The sequence below is a fragment of the Lepidochelys kempii genome, chromosome 2 (genome assembly GCF_965140265.1).
Source record: "Lepidochelys kempii isolate rLepKem1 chromosome 2, rLepKem1.hap2, whole genome shotgun sequence".
NCBI classification, from domain to species: domain Eukaryota; kingdom Metazoa; phylum Chordata; order Testudines; family Cheloniidae; genus Lepidochelys; species Lepidochelys kempii.
Window position 1 is genome coordinate 188424294 of NC_133257.1, and position 20045 is coordinate 188444338.

General features: G+C 42.4%; 1 protein-coding gene across 3 annotated transcripts in view; it reads left to right on the top strand.

The window, feature by feature from the left end:
- The first annotated feature begins 5537 nt into the window (after nt 1-5537).
- Nucleotides 5538-20045, top strand: part of ULK4 (unc-51 like kinase 4) — a 388751-nt gene continuing 374243 nt past the window's right edge. For all 3 annotated transcript variants that reach the window (XM_073333132.1, XM_073333131.1, XM_073333133.1), the window contains exons 1-4: nt 5538-5702; nt 11131-11318; nt 12726-12825; nt 19616-19755. In XM_073333132.1, the coding sequence (XP_073189233.1) occupies nt 11181-11318; nt 12726-12825; nt 19616-19755 (378 nt within the window). In that variant the 5' untranslated portion in view covers nt 5538-5702; nt 11131-11180. The remainder of the gene's footprint in view (nt 5703-11130; nt 11319-12725; nt 12826-19615; nt 19756-20045) is intronic.

Consider the following 20045-nt stretch of genomic DNA (forward strand, 5'->3'; position numbering starts at 1 on the left):
GTGACTTTTACTAAAAATACCTGTGACTAAAACGTAGCCTTAATGATGGGATAGATATCAAGGGAGTGTAACAGAATGTTAAATATGTAAGAGGATATGGATTCGGTATTCTTGTTTAATTTTTCTATTTCACATACATGTGGCAAAAAGGTATGTTACAAATATGATTGATAGCTTCCAATAGGGCTCATTATAGCATGATAGTATGGAAAATGTCTAGGAACACAGAGAACCTTGCTTTCAGGATGTATTTGGATGAGAGAGGAGAGTATATGTGAAGGAAAGAATAAAACCTGAATGTTACACTGTCTCAGCTCTCTCATTTATGCTCACTGAACACTGGAGCAGAGCACAACGTAAGTGAGGCAGTGGCAGGAGGAAGCACTCTCCCACCCAGCAATATCCTACTTTCACAGCCCCTAGAAACCATCTCCTCCTAGCCAGCACCCATCACCTGCTCAGCAGAACTTACCCGTGACCTGTCAGCGCTCCACCTTCTAGCACTAGGACTCCTTATCAGCAGACTACATCCCACAAGCTCCCCTCTGAAAACCAGTCCTGGTTTCATAATGATCCCAAAGTATTTGACTGCAATAACTGTGAAAATGGGACCATGATAAAAAACCCAAGTGGAGAAAGTTGAGAACCCCTGATATACAAGATCAATATGAATACAGACAAAAAGTGACAAGAAAGAAAATTCAGTCTCTTGGATCAGCCAAAAATTTGTCAGAAAGATTAACCTTAAATCAGTGTTTCCCAAACTTGGGACGCCGCTTGTTCAGGGAAAGCCCCTGGTGGGCCCGGCTGTTTTGTTTACCTGCCACGTCTGCAGGTTTGGCCGATCGTGGCTCCCACTGGCCGCGGTTCGCTGTGCCCGGCCAATGGGGGCTGTGGGAAGTGGCGGCCAGTACATTCCCTCAGCCCGTGCCACTTACCATATTTGCAGTGAAGTTTGCATCAGCAAAGACATTCATAACTTCTTAGTTAAAAGCAGTTGGGAAAAAAATGGTATGAGCCAATATAGCTACCCGTATCTGAATTTATTCATATTGTAAGGCTTTCTTATGAAGAGATTTGTTTTGCAAGACTGAATCTGTGGCTTGTCTGATAGGATTTGCTTGCTAAGAGGTGGATGTGCTCTTATAATTAAAGTCTCTGTTTAAAAATATTTATTTAATAAAATTAAAGATGACAAAAACAAACTTTCCATTTGTTTGTTTTGATTTACAGTACTTTGTACTGCTATAGTAACTTCCATATGAGGCTCTCAAGTTCTTTACATCCATTAATGTTCACAACACTCCAGATAACATAGGCACTGTTTCCCATTTCGTAATTTGTTACTATTATTTCTTATTAATATTGGATTTGGCACTGTCCATCACACAAAAATAAAGACCATCCTTGTCCTAAACTTATTATCTAACATACATATGACAGGACACTCTGGGAGAATCACAAAGGGAGTAACTTAGTTATTTGGATTTAGTTTTTGTCATTTATAGCTGGAGAAACTAAAGCAGAGAGAGGAAAGTTACTTTTCTAATGTCACACACAAAGTCACTGTGAAATCCAGGAATAAAACCCAGTTCTGTGCTTTAACCATTAGACCACGCTTCCTCTTTTAAACTATATCTGCTATCCTTAAGAGACCTAAGAATCAGATACGCATTAATTATAAACCTAAATTAATCCCTACTTAAGGCCCACTTTTTCTGTGATGATGACAAGAAACTATGTGACATCTATTTATTCATTTTACTTATACTGTGAGTTAAATACTCATTTATGTGGAAGAAAGAAGACAAGGGAAATCCATTCTGTTTGTGTTTAGTTTCAGTTATTAGACCACAGATGTCTCTGTAAGGGTTGGGAGGAAGTACTGTGCAACAGAGGAAGAATTTGAACATTCAAAAAAGTGAGCAAGCATTTAATGTTTTACTATGCACGTACAAATAACAATTTTCTGCTTACAACTTAGTGAAATCTAAAGAGATTTACTTGAGGACAGCAAAATCTCTCACCTATCTTCAGCAGTCATCTCCTGACAAATGTCAAGACCCTGTTCCAACCCCCCTGAAGCCTTGAACTGCTAAAAATATAATTTATTTTGTTACAAAGCTAAAACTAACTATTTTTCATTGACCTTAAAAATGGCTGAACTTTATTGGACCAAACTTTCCCAGAAAACTGAACTTGAAGCAGACACTAGACATGAAAAATGTCAGCCCAATGGACAAAGCTACAAGCACATGAAAACAGTAAATTGTAACGTAAAGTGTTGGACAGCCCTGGTATACAGGTCATTGCTGCACAGAATAAAACATATAAAAACTGTTTTGAATACTAATAACCTTTAGTTACCCACTGCTTTGCATTGAAAGATCTCAAAGCACTTTACAAATGTTAACGTAGCCTTTCAAATGGCCTGGGAGATGGCTAATTACAGTGGAGTCACATCTTACGCGGGGACTTAGGTTCTAAAGTCAGCGTGTAAGGCAAAAATTGCGTATAGTCAAAATTACCCTTGAAAATCCCTTAAATTGCCCATAAAGTACAGTATACTGTACATGGTTTTGTGTATACAACCCTGTACAGTAATATGTATAATGTATACAGTAATGTACAGTGTATAATAAAGAGTACATATGCAAAATATAATTTTACAGTACTGTATTTTTAATTACAGGGGGTAATTACAGGGGGTTGTCGGGGCTTGATGTTGATCCAGGAGATGGAGGTGACGGAGACTGAGTCGTAGACAAAGTGGTTGGCTCTGGTTCAGCTCAAGAAGTTGATTGCGTAGGCTCATCTGCTGCTGGTTGTTTTTCCTTGAAAAGCACAGTGATCAGCAACTGTCACTGTTGTCTCTTGAGCTGCTCAAACATTTCTTGATACGGTCTCAAATCGTCCGTAATACTACATGTGATTTTAAATCATTCAAGTATTTCGCTGCTTGGAACACTTCAGCAAATTTATGAAGATTCCAACTTGTTGGCTCTTTCTGTTCGTCGTCATCATCTTCATCTTCTGTAGACGATTTTATCAGTTCCTCTAACTCTTCGTTACTCAATGTTTCTCTATGGCTCTCAATTAATTCTTCAATTTCTTCCTCAAGGATGTGGATGAAGCCATCACCACCCACTTGCCTGGCCACCTGAACAATGCATTTCACTTCTTTGTCAATGGTCAGGAAACCCTTAAAATCATTCACACATTTTTTCCATAGGTTTCGCCAACATACATTGACTGTTTCAGGCTTGATTGCATCCACTGCCTGTTTAATGTAAGTGATGCAATCAGTAAGGTTGAAGGACTTCCAACACTCCATCACATTAAGATTGCGATCAGCATCCATAGCGCTACGTATCCCTGAGAATGTAAGCCTCGTGTACGTGGCCTTGAAACAGCAAATCATGCCTTGGTCGAGAGGCTGGAGGTGGTATTGGAAGGGAGAAAGACGACTTCAACATCGTTATGCGCAAACTGGAATGCCGCAGGATGGCCAGGAGCATTGTCTACGATCAGCAACACTTTAAAGTCAAGTTCTTTCCTCTTCGAGGCACCGCTTAATCTCTGGAATGAAACACTTGTGGAACCAATCCAGAAATAATGCTGCTGTCACCCAAGCCTTTTTATTTGATTGCCAGAACACAGGCAGGAGATTTTTGTTCTTGCCTTTTAGGGCAAGGGGATTTGCAGTCCTGTAGAGCAAGCCCAGCTTTATCAAATGCCCAGCCGCATTGCCACAAAACAACACAGTCACGCGGTCCTCAGCTGCTTTGAAGCCAGGGGCTTGTCTTTTTGATTTTGAAGTGTAAGTGCGGTTGGGCATTTTTTTCCAGAAGAGCCCAGTCTCATCAGCATTAAAAACTTGTTCTGGAAGTTAGCCCTTTTCTTCTATGATTTTCTTTAATTGTTTGGGGTAGGCTTTTGCTGCCTCTTCATTGGCAGATACAGCTTCACCAGTAGTCTGCACGTTTTTGAGGTTGAAGCGGTTCCTAAAATTCTTAAGCCAACCTTGGCTGGCTTTGAATTCCTTCTCATCAGAAGGCTGTCTCTCTTTGGCAGGACGTTTGAACAGCGCATAGAGACTAAGAGCCTTTTCTTGCAACGTGTTGCCATTGATAGGCACACGTTTACGGTTCATGTCTTCCAACCATAAGTTTAATGCCTTTTCAGTCTTCACTAAAGCCTTATCATGCACCTGGCTTGTCACCTTAGCAGTTATTGGAGCACTTGATGCCATGGTTTGATGAATTTCTCTCTCTCAAATCTTGATGGCACGGATGCTAGATTTGTTGCGGCTATATTTATGCGCCATGTTGGAGACCGGCATACCTTCTCTCAGTAAATCCAACACAGCCAGTTTTTGCTCCAGTGTTGGAACAGATCGCTGTTTCTTCGGTTGGCAACCAGAGGAAGTAGTTGGCTTGCGTTTAGGGGCCATGTTGTAAGAAAAATACGTACAGTATCTTTAAACACTAGAATCACACTCAGCGCGGCAAGATGCTCACACTATGAGAGGCACAGGGGAACTGAGACCGACTGAGGGAACAGCAGATTCACGTCTCCCATCTCATGCTCGCTCTGGGGCATACGCTCATTGAGTGGAATGGTGGGCGGAATTGCCCACACTATTTACAGGTATCTTGTTATTTTTCTTTTTTTTTTTTTTTTTTGCCGAACGCATATAGTTGAATTCACGTAAGTTAAATGCGCTTATGATGCAACTCACCTGTACAATGATCCTTTTGGCAGAGAGGGGATTACTGGGGAATTGGCAAGTTTAGTGCTATACCCAGGGTCACATACGGGCTTGTGAACTTGTTTCTAATCACACATTAACATGGGTTAACTGCCATGAGTATAACATGTCTGTGGGTGGTAGGTTTCCAGCCATGTGAGTTAAAGCAGGGTTGGAGAGTACAATGTAGACAAGCCTCACGGCCAAGCAGAGAAACCAGGAGCCCCAAATCCCTGCTCTAGGCCACCAGCTCTTCCGGCCTCCCCGTTTGGATCTGTCCCGCCCTGCAGTGGCGGGCATGGGCATAGGAGCTGGGGATACCACCCCACCTCCTGGCTTGAAGCGGTTTCCATTCTATGCAGGGTTACAGTTTAGTTCAGTGGCTCTCAGCACCCCTGGGCCCGGGCCAGCACACAAGCAGCAGCAGCCGGAGGAGGAGGAGGAGAGGGGACAAGGGCAAGATCAGGAGCAGGCAGGGTCATGGGAGCCGGGAAGGAAACAGCTGGAGCGCAGCGAACTCTTGCCCCTGCCCAAGGTAACCTCACCCGGAACCCGTCAGCTGGGCCAAGCGCCTTTGGCAGCCCCGCCTCTTTACACGTACGCATTTGCGTGGCCAATCCTTGCTCCGTTCGGTTTCCGGCGTCGGACGCGGTATCTTAGATACGGGGGCGGGGCTGGCTCAGACCACACGGGACTGAAGGGGTGCTGGGTACTCGGCGAGCGGCTCGGGGTCTCGCGCCGCCGGACTCGTCCTCTCTCCCGGGCCGGTCCTGGCCGCGGTGCGTTTCCTGGGGGGTAGCGTCTGTCGTTCCGGGGCCCCCGGGCGCGCTCCTCCCGGCCGGCTCCCCCGGCCAACCGCCGTGGAGTGGCCCCCGGGTGGGGGGCGGGGCTCGAGGATTTCGGTTGATGGCGGCAGCGTCTTGTCACCGACCCGCGGCGGCCCTGGCGTCAGGTACCCTGCCCCCCCCCCCCCCGCGCACGTGCGGTCCCGCTTCTGTCCGCTCCCGGCGCGGGGCCGGGCCGCTGCCCGCTGGGCTCGGGTCCCTGCAGAGAAGGGGGGCGCGCACCGCTGGAGGCTGCAGGGGCCGGTCCGACTTCCCCCCCTCCCCGCCCGAGGGTCTCCGCTGTGGGCGCTGAGCCGCTCCCCAGCGCGGCTGCATGGGCTCAGGCGCGGGTGAAATGTCCCGAGCCATAGGGCTGCCACCGCCAGCCCCGTGGCCCTCCAGCAGCCTGTGGGGAGCTCCGGGCTCGGCCGCCCATCCGTGAATGGTCGAGACGTGTTAGCAGAGAGAGGGCTCGGAGCAGATAAATTAGACGGTGGAATTGATGAGCTGTTTAACTAATAGTCCGAGATCAGTTACTATTGAATATGTACGTTATGGTGGCACCCAAAGACCCCGGTCGGAGTTAGGGTCCTGGCTAGGAAACTCATTTCGGGCCCCACCCTAGTGCCCTCACCTCCTCCCGCACCTCAGCCCCCAATTTTGTGAGCATTAATGGCCCGCAATTTCCATACCCAGATGTGGCCCTCAGGCCAAAACATAGATGCTGACTTCTGCTGGTGGGTGCTTGACCTCCCCCCCACCTCCATCCCTGGCCCTGCCCTGACTACATCCCTGCCCTGCCCCTGTTCCAAGCCCTGCCCCAAAGTGTCCACCCCTTCCCTGCCCCTATTCCAACCCCTTCCCCAAATCACTGCCCTGGTCCCGCCTCCTCCCCTGAGCGTGCAGCATTCCCACTCCTCCTCCCAGAGCTTGTTATGCCGCAAAACTGCTGTTTTGTGGCAGCAAGCACTGGGAGGAGAAGTGGGGACGCGGCGCGTTCAGGGGAGGAAGTGGAGGTGAGGTGAGGTGAGGTGAGCTGGGATGGGAGGCGGGGTGGGGTGGGGTGGGGTGGGGAGGCTTGGCTGCCGGTGGATGCATAGCACCCACCAATTTTTCCCCCTGGGTGCTCCAGCCCTGGATCACCCACGGAATTGGCACCTATGGGCCAAAATGTTTGCCCACCCTGATTTACAATGTGAACGTGCTAACAGGGGAAAGGTGGGTTGCAATATACAAGCCAATGAGTCTGGTGAAAAATTAGAACAGCTTTGTTAGTTACATGTATTGGAGCCTTTTTTTTAAAAAAAAAATAGTATTTCAGTTTTCCCTAACAATCCCTGTGGAACCTTGCTCCTGGATCTCAGCTCGCCAGCATGAGACTGGGGAAACTCCCCTAGCTGGTAAGGACTTTAAAGTCTTGAGTGTAGCAGCATAAACTAGTGGTTCTCAACCAGGGGTCTGGGGTCCCCTGGGGCTGTGAGCAGGTTTCAGGGGGTCCGCCAAATAGGGCCAGCATTAGACTCACTGGGGCCTACGGCAGAAAGCTGATGTCCCACTGCATGGGTCTGAAGCCCAGGGCCCTAAACCTCATCGTTCAGGATTGAAGCTGAAGCCTGAGCAATGTAGTTTCATGGGGGACCCCTGTGGTGTGGGGCCCCAGGCAACTGCCCCGTTTGCTGGCCCTGGCTTTTGTATGCAGAAAAACAGTTGTGGCACAGGTGGGTCGGGGAGTTTTTATAGCATGTTGAGGGGGCCTCAGGAAAAAAAAGTCTATACCATGGTTCTCGACCATCAGCCAGACCTTTTTGGACCAGCATGTGCTGCCCCTGCGGGGTAGGGATCCTGCCCTCCACTTAGATCATTTTTAACTGTTGCCAGAGAAGAAGGTCCCCAGAGGAACAGAGTCAGAATGGCTACGAATCCAGCCCTTCTGGATGCAAGCTCCTCTTCTAGGTAGCTTAGTGTCCTAAACCTACCTTCCAGTCAGATCTGTTATGTTCTAAAACTATTATTTTGGGTATTTCTGCATGCTGTTCTGCCTGATTTCTTCATTGCTTTAACACAGATAATTTTGATGCCAAGCTGAAAGGGTACCACAAATCCTACAGTGCCATTCTTCAGACATTCCTTTCATTCTATATGGGCAGTTTGTTTGACTGCTTGATGTGGCCTATTGTCAAGGCCAATGCAAGTGTCCCAGAGTTGGCACTGTTGAAGCAAGAATTTCTGGCCCTGACAGTACCCCCTCCCCATCGGTGTTAGAGGCTATGATGCAGCTATTGCTGCTCTTTGGATTCAGATGAGCCAGAAAGTGTATCTCTTGCCAAATACACCTCTATTACTGAGGAATATTAGTATTGATTCCACAGGTGAGGATCCTAATTTTGGCCAGTTTTTCTGAAGAAGCTGTTGAAGAAAAGCTGATCTTCAGCTGGCTCAGTAATCTGCGAAAGCCTTAAAAGAGTTAGCTGGGCCAGGAACCTCTCACCAATAGTATTGCTGTATCCTTGAACCTTACTTTGGGCCATCTGGTTAAGATGTGGCAGATCCCTCACACAACTGCTTCATTCTCACAGATGGTTGAGGGAAAAAAAATTTCCTAGAAGATGCTGCTGGCTATGTCTCACATCCTGCTCATGAGAGCTTTTTGCTAGAGAGAAGACCCACCACATTTATAGTACTGGGATGGGAATAGGGGCAAAATCATGAGCTGCAGAACTGGGATTCTTCTTTGTTACTTTGTGGCTACAACTTTTGAAGCTGTGGACAACTGTGACTTCATGGGCAGGGTTAGTTAGACCTTGTGGGGGTGGGAGTCCTACATCCTGGTCAGTTGTGTTCCCCAAAGGAAACTTCAGGAGCTTAAGAATCTTATGCATGAGGTTGCAGATCTGGAATGGGTAAACTGTGTAGTCTCCTTTGATGTAAGTAATATAAGGTGAGAGCTTAGATACATATCTATAGGTCTGTTTGACTGCACTTTCATGTGAAGTCTGATTCTTGCAAATATCTCACCCCCTATATTGTAGGATATTAATGTGATCTGATGAAAGCGCCTTTTAAAATACTCAGTTCCTGTGAGATGAAGATTCTTACATGGAAAATCTTTTTTTCCTGTGTCAAGGTTCCTTCCCCACTCTGTACTCTAGGGTACAGATGTGGGGACCTGCATGAAAACCCCCTAAACTTATTTTTACCAGCTTAGGTTAAAACTTCCCCAAGGTACAGACTATTCCCTTTTTCCCTTGGACTTTATTGCTGCCACCACCAAGCGTCTAACAGATATATAACAGGGGAAGAGCCGGCTTGGAAACTTCTTTCCCCCCAAAATCCTCCCCAAACCCTACACCCCCTTTCCTGGGGAAGGCTTGATAAAAATCCTCACCAATTTGCATCGGTGAACACAGACGCAAACCCTTGGATCTTAAGAACAATGAAAAAGAATCAGGTTCTTAAAAGAAGAATTTTAATTGAAGAAAAAGTAAAAGAATCACCTCTATAAAATCAGGATGATAAATACCTTACAGGGTAATTAGATTCAAAACATAGAGAATCCCTCTAGGCAAAACGTTAAGTTACAAAAAGACACAAAGACAGGAATATCCATTCCATTCAGCACAGCTATTTTATCAGCCATTTAAACAAAACAGAATCTAACACATATCTAGCTAGATTACTTACTAAGTTCTAAGACTCCATTCCTTTTCTGTTCCCGGCAAAAGCATCACACAGACAGAGAGAACCTTTGTTTCTCCTCCCCCCACACCTTTGAAAGTATCTTGTCTCCTCATTGGTCATTTTGGTCAGGTGCCAGCAAGGTTATCCTAACTTCTTAACCCTTTACAGGTGAAAGGGTTTTTCCTTTGGCCAGGAGGGATTTTAAAGGTGTTTACCCTTCCCTTTATATTTATGACATCCTGGTGGCAGGAATTTCTGCTTGTAGCGTGAGTGAATGGCTCAATCGCTTTATTTAAAGTTTTACTCATCCAAGATTTGTCATAAGGGTGATAGGCTCATTAAAGTTATCATCCTTCCTTTGTTCTCACACTTGCAGCTCTTTTCCCGAGACCTTGAAGTTAGGTGGTCTTTGGGGCAGACAAAAGCACTTGAAAAATCTTCCTAACTTTATTTTATAGTAATTATCAGGAGGACTGTCTAAATAGTGTCAGAGTGCATTTTTTTTTATCATGACATAGCTGGCCTGAAAGAGGAAGACATCAAGGCTCAGTTGATGAGAGGCAAGGCTGTCAACACTGCGTGTCCTAAAGCAATCTCCCATCTGACAACTGCAAAACAGCTCTCTGTGCACTCATAGAGAGAAGAAATGTATAGAGTATTACTGCTTACATCCTGCGTCCAGGAGAGAATCCCATTTTGGAATCTGTTCTTCAGAGTTTGTTTCCCAAGTAGAGGAGGCCAAACTCTCCCATCCCAAAATAAAATAAAAATGTCTTTGTGATGTCCGTCACTTGAAGTTTGCCAAAGTGCTTTTTTTTTTTTTTCTACTTATGGTTTACATTTCCTACAGGCTTCAGCATTCATAGTCTCTTGGGATTTTTTTAAAGCAGTATTTTACTCCTCTTTTAAGAAACAAAATAAATCCCTGCTGTAGAGCTGATACTTTCATTGTCTCAGACAGTGGAAGTCTAAGGCCAGGGAATGAGAATCTTCTTAGAAAGCTGTCTCCAGAGAAGCAGAATTATAAATATGTATTTTCCCTTCATATGTTTTAGTTGTTATGATATTTTGCTACCAGTACTGTTTGAAATTCAAAGTAAAGGCTCACTCAGACCAAGACAAAATAGCTCCTATTACTTAATGTGCTCAGATACAGAACATAAATACGCAGATTAAAAAGGTCTGCTTTACTTCTTACTAAACATGGTGAACTACTTACATTTTTTCTGATGTACAAATGAGACTACATTGAGGATTACTAATAAATTGTAAATATTTCTTTGGAAGCAACAGTACGGTATTATCTAGATTTCGAAGTCAAAAAACGATAAAACTGATGGGAAAATTAGAAGTTAGTTTATGTGGAATTGCCTTGAATCTCAAAACACAAAACCAGCTCAGTTGGTAAACATAACTTTCCATTATCTTTCTCTACACTAGGGAATTTCAAGATATTCCCACTCATACATGCTACCTCTGGTTCTTAGCAGGTTTAATTGATGTGGTAAAAACATTGGAAGCTGCTGGGGTCCTTGGCTCCATTAGGGCTAGTGCCAAGATAGATGAACTGCTAGTAGACCAAAATTCCCTAGTAATGTCATGGCTGTAGAGGCAGGGCTTTGTAGATTAAGTTTTGTTTAGAATTTGCAGTTTCGAGTTTAATATTGTGACTCTTATATTATCCTCTGTGTAAAATGTTGATTAGACTTAGTTGTGGGAGGTCTTGTTTATAAACTTTCTGTAAGGTCAATCATTATTGCTAATCACACGAACGGTACCTTTTTGTATTAAATGCCATATCTTAAGAATTAAGAAAATAATGATTACATATTTACATTTAATAAATTTGAATTTCTTTCTTTCAATATGATGTTTTAGTGATGAAAACAACCCATTTCTTAATTTGTTGGATGTAAAGCGTATTAAACATGGAGAACTTTATTCTATATGAAGAGATTGGAAGAGGAAGCAAGACAGTTGTTTATAAAGGAAGAAGAAAAGGCACTATTAATTTTGTTGCAATTCTTTGCACTGATAAATGCAAAAGAGCTGAAATAACCAACTGGGTAAGAATAATGTTTATTACTATTTTGGTAGGGAAATGTAGATACAAATACCAGGTACTACTTCACATACAATTAATTTGTCACAGTTTATAGTTGATTGCACTGTTGTTGTAGCCTTGTTGGTCAAAGCAGGTGAGATAATATCCATTATTGGACCAATGTCTGCTGATGGAAGGTAGAAACTTTCTAGCTAGACAGAGCTCTTCTTCTGGTCTGTGGAGCTCAAAAGCTTGTACATTCCACCAGTAGAAGTTGGTCCAATAAAAGACATTACTTCACCTACCTTGTGTGTGTGTCAATTTATAGCAATGTTTTAAGATTTTAGATTCCAAATTCCCATAGCTTAAATGGGGTTTTTTGTAGGTGTTAAGTCATGGATTCCTCCTAAAGTCCCTCACTTAATTTCAGTCCTTTTTTAGCACAGATGTAAACACATCTGCTCATAAGAGGTTAACTTGTGCTGGTCATAGAAGCTGTCATAAATGTAGTGATTGTTTTTACTTTGTTACTGCAGTGTTCACTGGGAAAATACAAGTCAATTGAAGTACCAGCCTCCCTCCTCTCCCATATATACATTGTCTTAAGTACTTTCTCTTATTGTTTCAGTAATCAACACTTACTGAGTCACTACGAAGTTATATCCTTGGTTAAAAATGCTCAGAATATTTTGTTACTTTTTGTATTGAGCATATCCAGCAATTCTTCTACCACAAACTGCAGTAAATGTTGCACATTTAGGCTTCCTTCCTTCCTTTTTTTTTTAAGATGGAAAAGGGGAATGGAGAAATTTCTACTATTTTCCCCCGTGTCCCTCAAAGCTGTGAACCGTACTTTATTGGAGTTGACCCATCTTTCAACATAAATGTAGCTCCTGGGCACCTCTCAGTGATATTTGGCTGACCAGAGGGGATTACTCAAGAATAATGGAAAACTCTTTCCTTCTCCAGTACTCACTGTACCTGCTTCTTTCACACTTCTATCTCTCACTGGCACAGAAACTAGGGACGTAACTTTGACCCTGAACTCTGATCTACAACATGGGAATATTTTCTTCTGTCACTGGATAGCTATGCTGACCCTGGCCTTCTTTCTTAAACTGTTGTTTTTTTGTTAACCAGTTGAACTGTTTTGAGGAAAATTGACTGTAGTTCTGAACATAGGGAAGTTGGGGTGGGTGGTGGGCTTGTGCCAAAAGGTACCTTCCCTCTGTATTTTTGATTGCATGATTTGAGTAGGAATGTGACTTCTTAAAAATTTGGTGGCATTTGAAAAGCTAACAAGATGGGGAGAAAGGAAACTAGAATTACTTTGGATTGCATCTCTCCCTCTCCCTCCCCCACTCCACCCTCGAAACGCTAATATATGAATGCAACTCTCCAAATACAATATATAAATATTCTGTTACAGGTTCGTCTTACACATGAAATTAGACACAAGAACATAGTAACATTTCATGAATGGTATGAAACAAGCAACCATCTCTGGCTTGTAGTGGAGTTATGCACAGGTAAGAGATGCTAACTAAATAAAATATGTTAAATGGGAATTTCATGTCATAAATTTATAACAGAAAAAAGTTTATTCAAAATGTAAATTTTAACTTTTTTTCCTGACAGTCTATTTAAAAACATAAATGAAAGGTCAGAAACTTTAGTAGAAAGTTAGCATATAGAAATCATTTACAACTGGATTCCTAGAAAAATGCCTCCAGTTGTATTCTCTTCCACTTCAATGTGTGTTTCAAGAGTTAACTGATATGAAACAATATAATTGGATTTAAATAGCTTGGCTGATGATGCCTCTGCTGCAACTTGCAGAGCACCACTATGAATTCTTGAAGGGGATGAATAGATAAAAGTTGTTCAAGGAAAGGTTAGATTTCTAGTACCTGTCATCTTTTTGGTACTTTCCTAAATATTTTTTGAGAATTAAAAGAATAGAAAATATGCCAGTAAACCTAAAACATAAATTTGACCGGATGAAAGATATTGCTTCATTTTCCTTTTTGGAAATCAAAAGGGGAGTCTGCTGGCTAGTGTTATATGAATTAAGCCATCTCTTCCAGTTGACTTGAAACATCCTTTCTTTTATGTTAAGGCACCAATTTTGGAGCTGAATGAACGTGAGGACTGCCCTATGCTTTGTGAACTGGGTGATTCTTTGGTCTGTATTAGGTTATCTCTATGTTATCCAAAAAAGGTTTATTGAAGGGCTTTATCCAGTTGTTATGACGTGCATGGTTTGAACTCTAGGATAGCATTATTTCCCATGTTTGACAGAAATAAGTGGGCTAGATACTGAGGTCAAACTTTGAAATTTGGCTGCCTAACATTGGCTTCCTAGTAAGGACCTAAATAAAATAAACTTTCTGTTCTCGAAGTGCTATGAAGCTTCAAATGCCACTGAAAATGGGAGCTGCAGATTCTCAACACCTCTGACGTAGCCAGGCCACTTCTAATCAAGTGTATGATTATGGAGTTGGGTGACTAACTTTATACCCCTAAGTTTGAAAACTTTGGCATATTTTTCTAGTCTAATTTGTTGGCAAATATGACAGGTTTCAGAGTAGCAGCCGTGTTAGTCTGTATTCGCAAAAAGAAAAGGAGGTTAGTCTCTAAGGTGCCACAGGTATTCCTTTTCTGTTGGCAAATATGGTCACCTTTGAACAGGCAGCCTTTTGTTAAATATAGAGAGAGTATTAATCATTTCTGGCAATCATACAGTTTCTACTAAGGCTCAACATAATCATGATATTTCTAAAAAATCTTAGTTACCATATTTTTAAGTACAACAAGTCTTAGGTCCTTCATTAAATTTGTTCAGTTTGAAAATAGCTTTTGAAGTGTGGAAAATGTATTCCATTTTGAATATCCAACATATCTCTCTTGCAACAACATGAATGATTTTTTTTTTCTTGATCAGATCCAGTATAAAATTTGTTGTGCTTTCTTCCCTCCCTCCCCCCCCCCCATATTTTTCTCTGTATTTTGGCCTTATTGAGTTGGACTATTTTATATGCAGTCTTCTAAAATAAAGTGATTAAAAACAAAACCTTAAAACAGGAGCTTAAGAATTTGGTATGGTTTTTTTTTATGATGATGATTTATTTAATGATTTAATAAGTTTATGGGGTTACTGAGTTGTTTTGAAGGAATGTCTCAATTATTAAAACCGCTCAAAACAAATGTATAAAGGAAATCACTTTAAGGTTCAGGAACCTGGGCAATAATGCAGAGATACAGTAACTCCTCACTTAACGTTGTAGTTCTGTTCCTGAAAAATGTGACTTTAAACGAGACGATGTTAAGTGAATCCAATTTCCCCATAAGAATTAATGTAAATAGGGGCGGTTAGATTCCAGGGAAATTTTTTTTGCCAGATGAAAGACTATATTTTAATTATAAATAAATAAAATATATATATATATACAGAGACACACACAGTTTTAAACAATTTAATGCTGTACACAGCAATGATGATTGTGAAGCTTGGTTGAGGTGGTGAAGTCAGAGGGTGGGATATTTCCCAGGGAATGCCTTACTGCTAAATGATGAACTAGCAATTGGCTGAGCCCTCAAGGGTTAACTCATTGTTAATGTAGCCTCACACTCTACAAGGCAGCAGAAATGGAGGGAGGGGAGACAGTGTGGCAGAGAGAGACAGTGTGTGTGAGAGAGATGTGCATTTCCCCTTTAAGTATGCTGACCCAGTCTTAAGTACGCTACCTTTTTAAGTTAATCAGCAAGCTGAGACCACAGCTGCTGCCAGGAAGCTCCCTCCGTCCTGAGCCCTGTCATGTGTCCCCCTGCTCTATGGAGATGGGGTAAGCGGGGTGCAGGAGCAAGGAGGAGGTGGACACCCTGATATTCGCGCGCACCCCCCCCCTGCAAGCAGGAGGCTCGGGGAGCAGCTCCAAGGCAGAGGGCAGGAGTAGCACATGGCAGTGGGGGGAGGGACAGCTGAACTGCAGGCAATTGATAGCCTGCTGGGCGGCTGCTGCACAGGGAACTAAGCGGGGAGCTGATAAGAGGGCTGCCGGTCCACCCTGGTTCCAAGCCCCAACCAGCTAGCTGCAACGGGCTGCTCTTCCTGCAAGCAGTGGACAAAGCAGGCAGCTGCCAAACAATGTTCTAAGGGAGCATTGCACAACTTTAAACGAGCACGTTCCCTAATTGATCAGCAATGTAACAACGAAACAAGTTAACCAGAATGACTTTAAGTGAGGAGTTCCTGTAGTTCTCATACTCTTCCTTTTATCATTGGGAGGAAATTGTTTAGCAGATATTGGCTACTATTGATCAACATCCAGATACTTCAGTGGATTCAGTGTTGGTCTAAAATAGGTTTCTCTTATGTTAAATATTTTCTGTCATAAAAGTGTACAGAAGTAAATATTTTTTAAAACAGTATCACATACTAGAAAGGTGCCTTGATACCGCAAGCATTTTTTAGACTGCAGTCAAGTGTTTGCTTAGAAGGATGTGTATTGTAGATGGGGCTGGTAGCACCACCTTTTATTAAGGTTGCCTGACACTTCAGACCTTGTTTTCAGTTTTTAATAATTTTGCCAGACTATAACTGTTTGGGCTGAAATTTCCCATGGTGTATGTCTGCCTCATGTTGAATTTTTTCGGAAAATTCCAGCCAAAATGTTTATTTCCAAGGATGAGGGTAGGGGAGAATACATTTTGACTGTGTGTTTAGTGTGGGTTTTTTTTTTTTTTTTGGCAACCTTTATTTGAAAAGGTCTAATGCCTCCATGCTTTGGAACAAAGCCTTGAAATTTGGTGGGGGGGGGGTGGTCTTTGTATCAAGGATAAGCCTTTTGCTGCCCCTCTAAAAATCCTCCCAAATTTGGCCAAGTTAAAAGCTTTTGAAAAATGGTAATTTGCACATGCTCAGTAGAGACCTTTTCAATTTTAGCAGCTAAATTCTCTGCACAATCTGTCCTCATGGAGTTATATTCCAGCCCAGGGCTGAAAAGGACTGTAACAGAGCCTTCGGAAGCCAGGTGGTCTAGCGGGTAGTGTACTCCGTATTGCTTCTCAGTGGGAAGGCCTTTCAGTCCAGTTCCTCATCTGAGGATGGATTTAGCTTCACCTTAGGTTGCAATGTCCTTGTCCTCTTATCAAAGGTGGAGTGAGATTGGAATGTGATTTATGCCTCTCCTGCAGCAGGGGTAGGGCCCGGGCTCCCCAGTCAACAGTGTCCCGTGCCCTATAGTGCCTTTGAAATGACCTTTCCTGGGTCTGCTTTCTACCATCTGTCTCTCATGGCTCCAAGTCTAATCTAAGGTAACAAAAGAGAGAAGAAGACGGCTAAACCTTTAGCCCCAATGGGTCTCAGCATGAAGTCCTATTCCTCACAGGGAGACTTCTTCAGCAACCTTGTTCAGGACCCCTTAGGGTAGGTCTGTTTTCCTCCCCTTGACTGAGCTGGGTAGCTCTCTTTTTTTTTTTTTAAGCTTCCTTTCTAGTTGGAGCATGCTCTGCAGGTCTGGAGGCATAGGCGGCGACTCTGTGGATACTGCAGGGCTGGAGCACCCACAGAAAAAAATTAGCGGGTGCTTAGTACCCACTGGCAGCCAAGTTCCCCACCCACTGGCGGCCTCCTTACTTACCCTCCCTCCTAGCGCCTTCCTGCCTGCCATGGATCAGCCGTTCCACTGAGTCCAGGAGGCACGGGGAGGGAGGTGGAGGAGCAGGGATGGGGTGTGCTCGGGGGAGGGGGTGGAACTGGGTGGTAAGGGATGGGCCTGTGGGGGCTGGGCCACAGGCGGGAAGAGGTGGGGGTGGGGGATTGGAGGAAGGATTGGAGTGGGGACGGGGCCTGGGGCTGAGTGATGGTTGAGCACTCCTGGGGAAAGTTGGAAGCTGGCGCCTGTGTCTGGAAGGGTGGGGCTATGTGGGCCCAGTATTGGCTTTTATCCCTTTCGGGCCCAATATGAGGTTTGTATACCTAGTGTTTCTCACGGGTTGTGAATTTTTGTTTACTGCCTGTGACCTGTCCATGACTTTTACTAAAAAGACCCGTGACTAAAATGTAGACTTAATCATAATGCATATGCAGAAGGGGGCTGAAATAAGGTTGTTAATTCTAGTAGTTCCAAACTTTTGTATGCTTGACTGCAATCTTATTGTGCTTTTAACATAACTTTTTGCATATGGTTTGTATGTATGTAGTTTAGTAAGCATAAAATTAATAGTAGAAAGTAAATTGGGCTCCAATCCTGTAAACGTTTGCTCAGTGTTTAACTTTATGCATGTGAGTGGTCCCATTGGTGCCAGTGGGACTACTTGCTGTGTGTAAAGTTAAGCACATGCATATGTCTTTGCAGCACTGGAGCCCTAAAATGTACCTATTACTTCAGACCGCTCATGTACTGACTTCTAACTGGAAGTTAGAAATAGTCTAATAAAAGCAGCAAAATTTGCCTATTGCAATGCAGTTGATTAAAAATTTCTTAAAATCTCAGGCAAACAATAGAGCAGGGGGTTCTCAAACTGGGGGTCAGGACCCCTTAGGGGGTCATGAGGTTATTACATGGGGGTCACGAGCTGTCAGCCTCCACCCCAAGCCATGCTTTGCTTCCAGCATTTATAATGGTGTTAAATATATTAAAAAGTGTTTTTAATTTATAAGAGGGGGGGTCGCACTCAGAGGCCTGATATGTGAAAGGGGTCACCAGTACAAAAGTTTGAGAATCACTGCAATAGAGTCTTACTGACCGCTGTCATTCCTAATGCTAATTGACACCTTTGTTGATGGCCTCATAAGACGTAAAGTACTCTCCCATGTCAAGAAGTGGTTTTTTTTTTTTTTGTTTGTTTTTTTCTGGATAGGTTTGTTGCACGTTGGCAGGGCAGTGTAGGAAGCTTGCACTATTGCTACCCATACTGTATTTATTCGGTGGATAGAAGATTTCATTCTTCAGTGTATCTAATCCAACTTCTTTCATGGTATTAACATTCACTTAAGGAATTGTGGAGTGGGAAAAAGAAAACAATAAAATCGTTGTTAGTGAACCCACTCATTTCATTTCTCTGATTATGATTCTCTTCAAATCCTTTACAAGGGACCCCCTGCCTCTGGAGATAGATCAGAGTACATTAGCACTTCAAGAAAGTGCTCAGATCTTGAGCCCTATTTCATCTGGCACACTGTTGCACGAGTTGTTCTAAAGCTGTAAATACATTAACATTAATTCTTCTTAGAATCGATACAGCCGTGTATTCCACCTGGGTGTGTGCATGCTCATACCTAGGTGGAATACATGTCTGCATCACATCTTGAAGAACCACAGTTATAGTAAGTAACCATTTCTTACTGATTTTACAATATAACTATTTGAAGTTATTGTTTTCAAGACAATTATACTAAAAAATTGTATATAAAGTTAATCTCTCTCTAGTTTTGGAAGAATTCACAGGAAGACATTCCACTTCAGAAGTATTAGAGGAGATGTGTTAGAATAGAATTATTTTTATTTTAATAAATAATTTAATAATAAAAATATGGTCATAGGTTAAATATAAACAGTTAAGACATCTCGATCTCTGAAGAAGAGCTTTCTTATAACCTCCTTTTATGGTCATTACCGTAATAATTTCATGGTGTGATATAAATAAACCATTTGTTCATGAAAATTATAAACTGAATTGTTTGCTCTGTCACTTTTCAGTAATGTTGATTTAGAGAAAGATGAAGATTATTGTATAAAAGGTGAAGTCTGATATAAATCATGCTATATAAATGTATGCAGGGTTGTAATTTTGTTTTGAGTACTAAAATATGTAAATAAATTCAGTAAAGAATAGATCAATTTCCCACTCTCTGCCTTCTTGGCATAAAATAGGAACTCTTTGACAGAAGTAGTCATTATTGATGTTAGTGGTGAACTCTTATCGGTTTTAGTGATCCATATGGACAAATTAGATGACATGGGTCTTACGTTCAAAATTTGCCCATGTTTCAGTGACTAGGTATAAAGGATGTACAGTGATTATACGAGAATGATGTTTCCATGCCTCCGTTTTTCCAGACGTCAAAAACAGCTGGGTGAAGTACACCTTTAGTGCTGATGAGTAACAGGTTATTTTTATATACATTTTGAAACTTGTGGCTGTTGGAGAGTCACAAAGCAATTGAAGATAGGCAAACATTTATTTTTTTTTCAATTGATTTTGTATTTTCCTTTTAATTTTTTTAAGAGGCTGTATAATATCATAGTAGGCTATTGGTCTGGCCTTTTCTTGATATACAACTGTCATAAGGAATTCTGTGTGAATTCATTTCAGGTGGTTCACTAGAAATGGTCATTGCGCAAGATGAACAGCTACCTGAAGATGTGGTGAGAGAATTTGGTATTGATTTGGTTACTGGATTACATCACATTCATGACCTTGGAATTATCTTCTGTGAACTCACACCTGGAAAGGTAATGAGTAACATTAGTTGTGTTATAATGGGTATCTTTATGAAATGTTAATGATATCTTTGACATTACAAAATTATTATTTGTATTATGTTAATGTCCAGAGGCCCTGCTCAGGGTTGGAGGCCAGGTGTTGTGCATGAACAGAATAAGAGACAAGTATATGTCCTGAATACCTTACAGTCTAATTAGTTTATTTTCTATCTCTCCTGTCAAGCACTAATTCCCAGCTGCAGAGTGGCAGAGTATGGTATTTGTTTCCATGCTGCAGCATAAAAAGATGAGTCAATAAA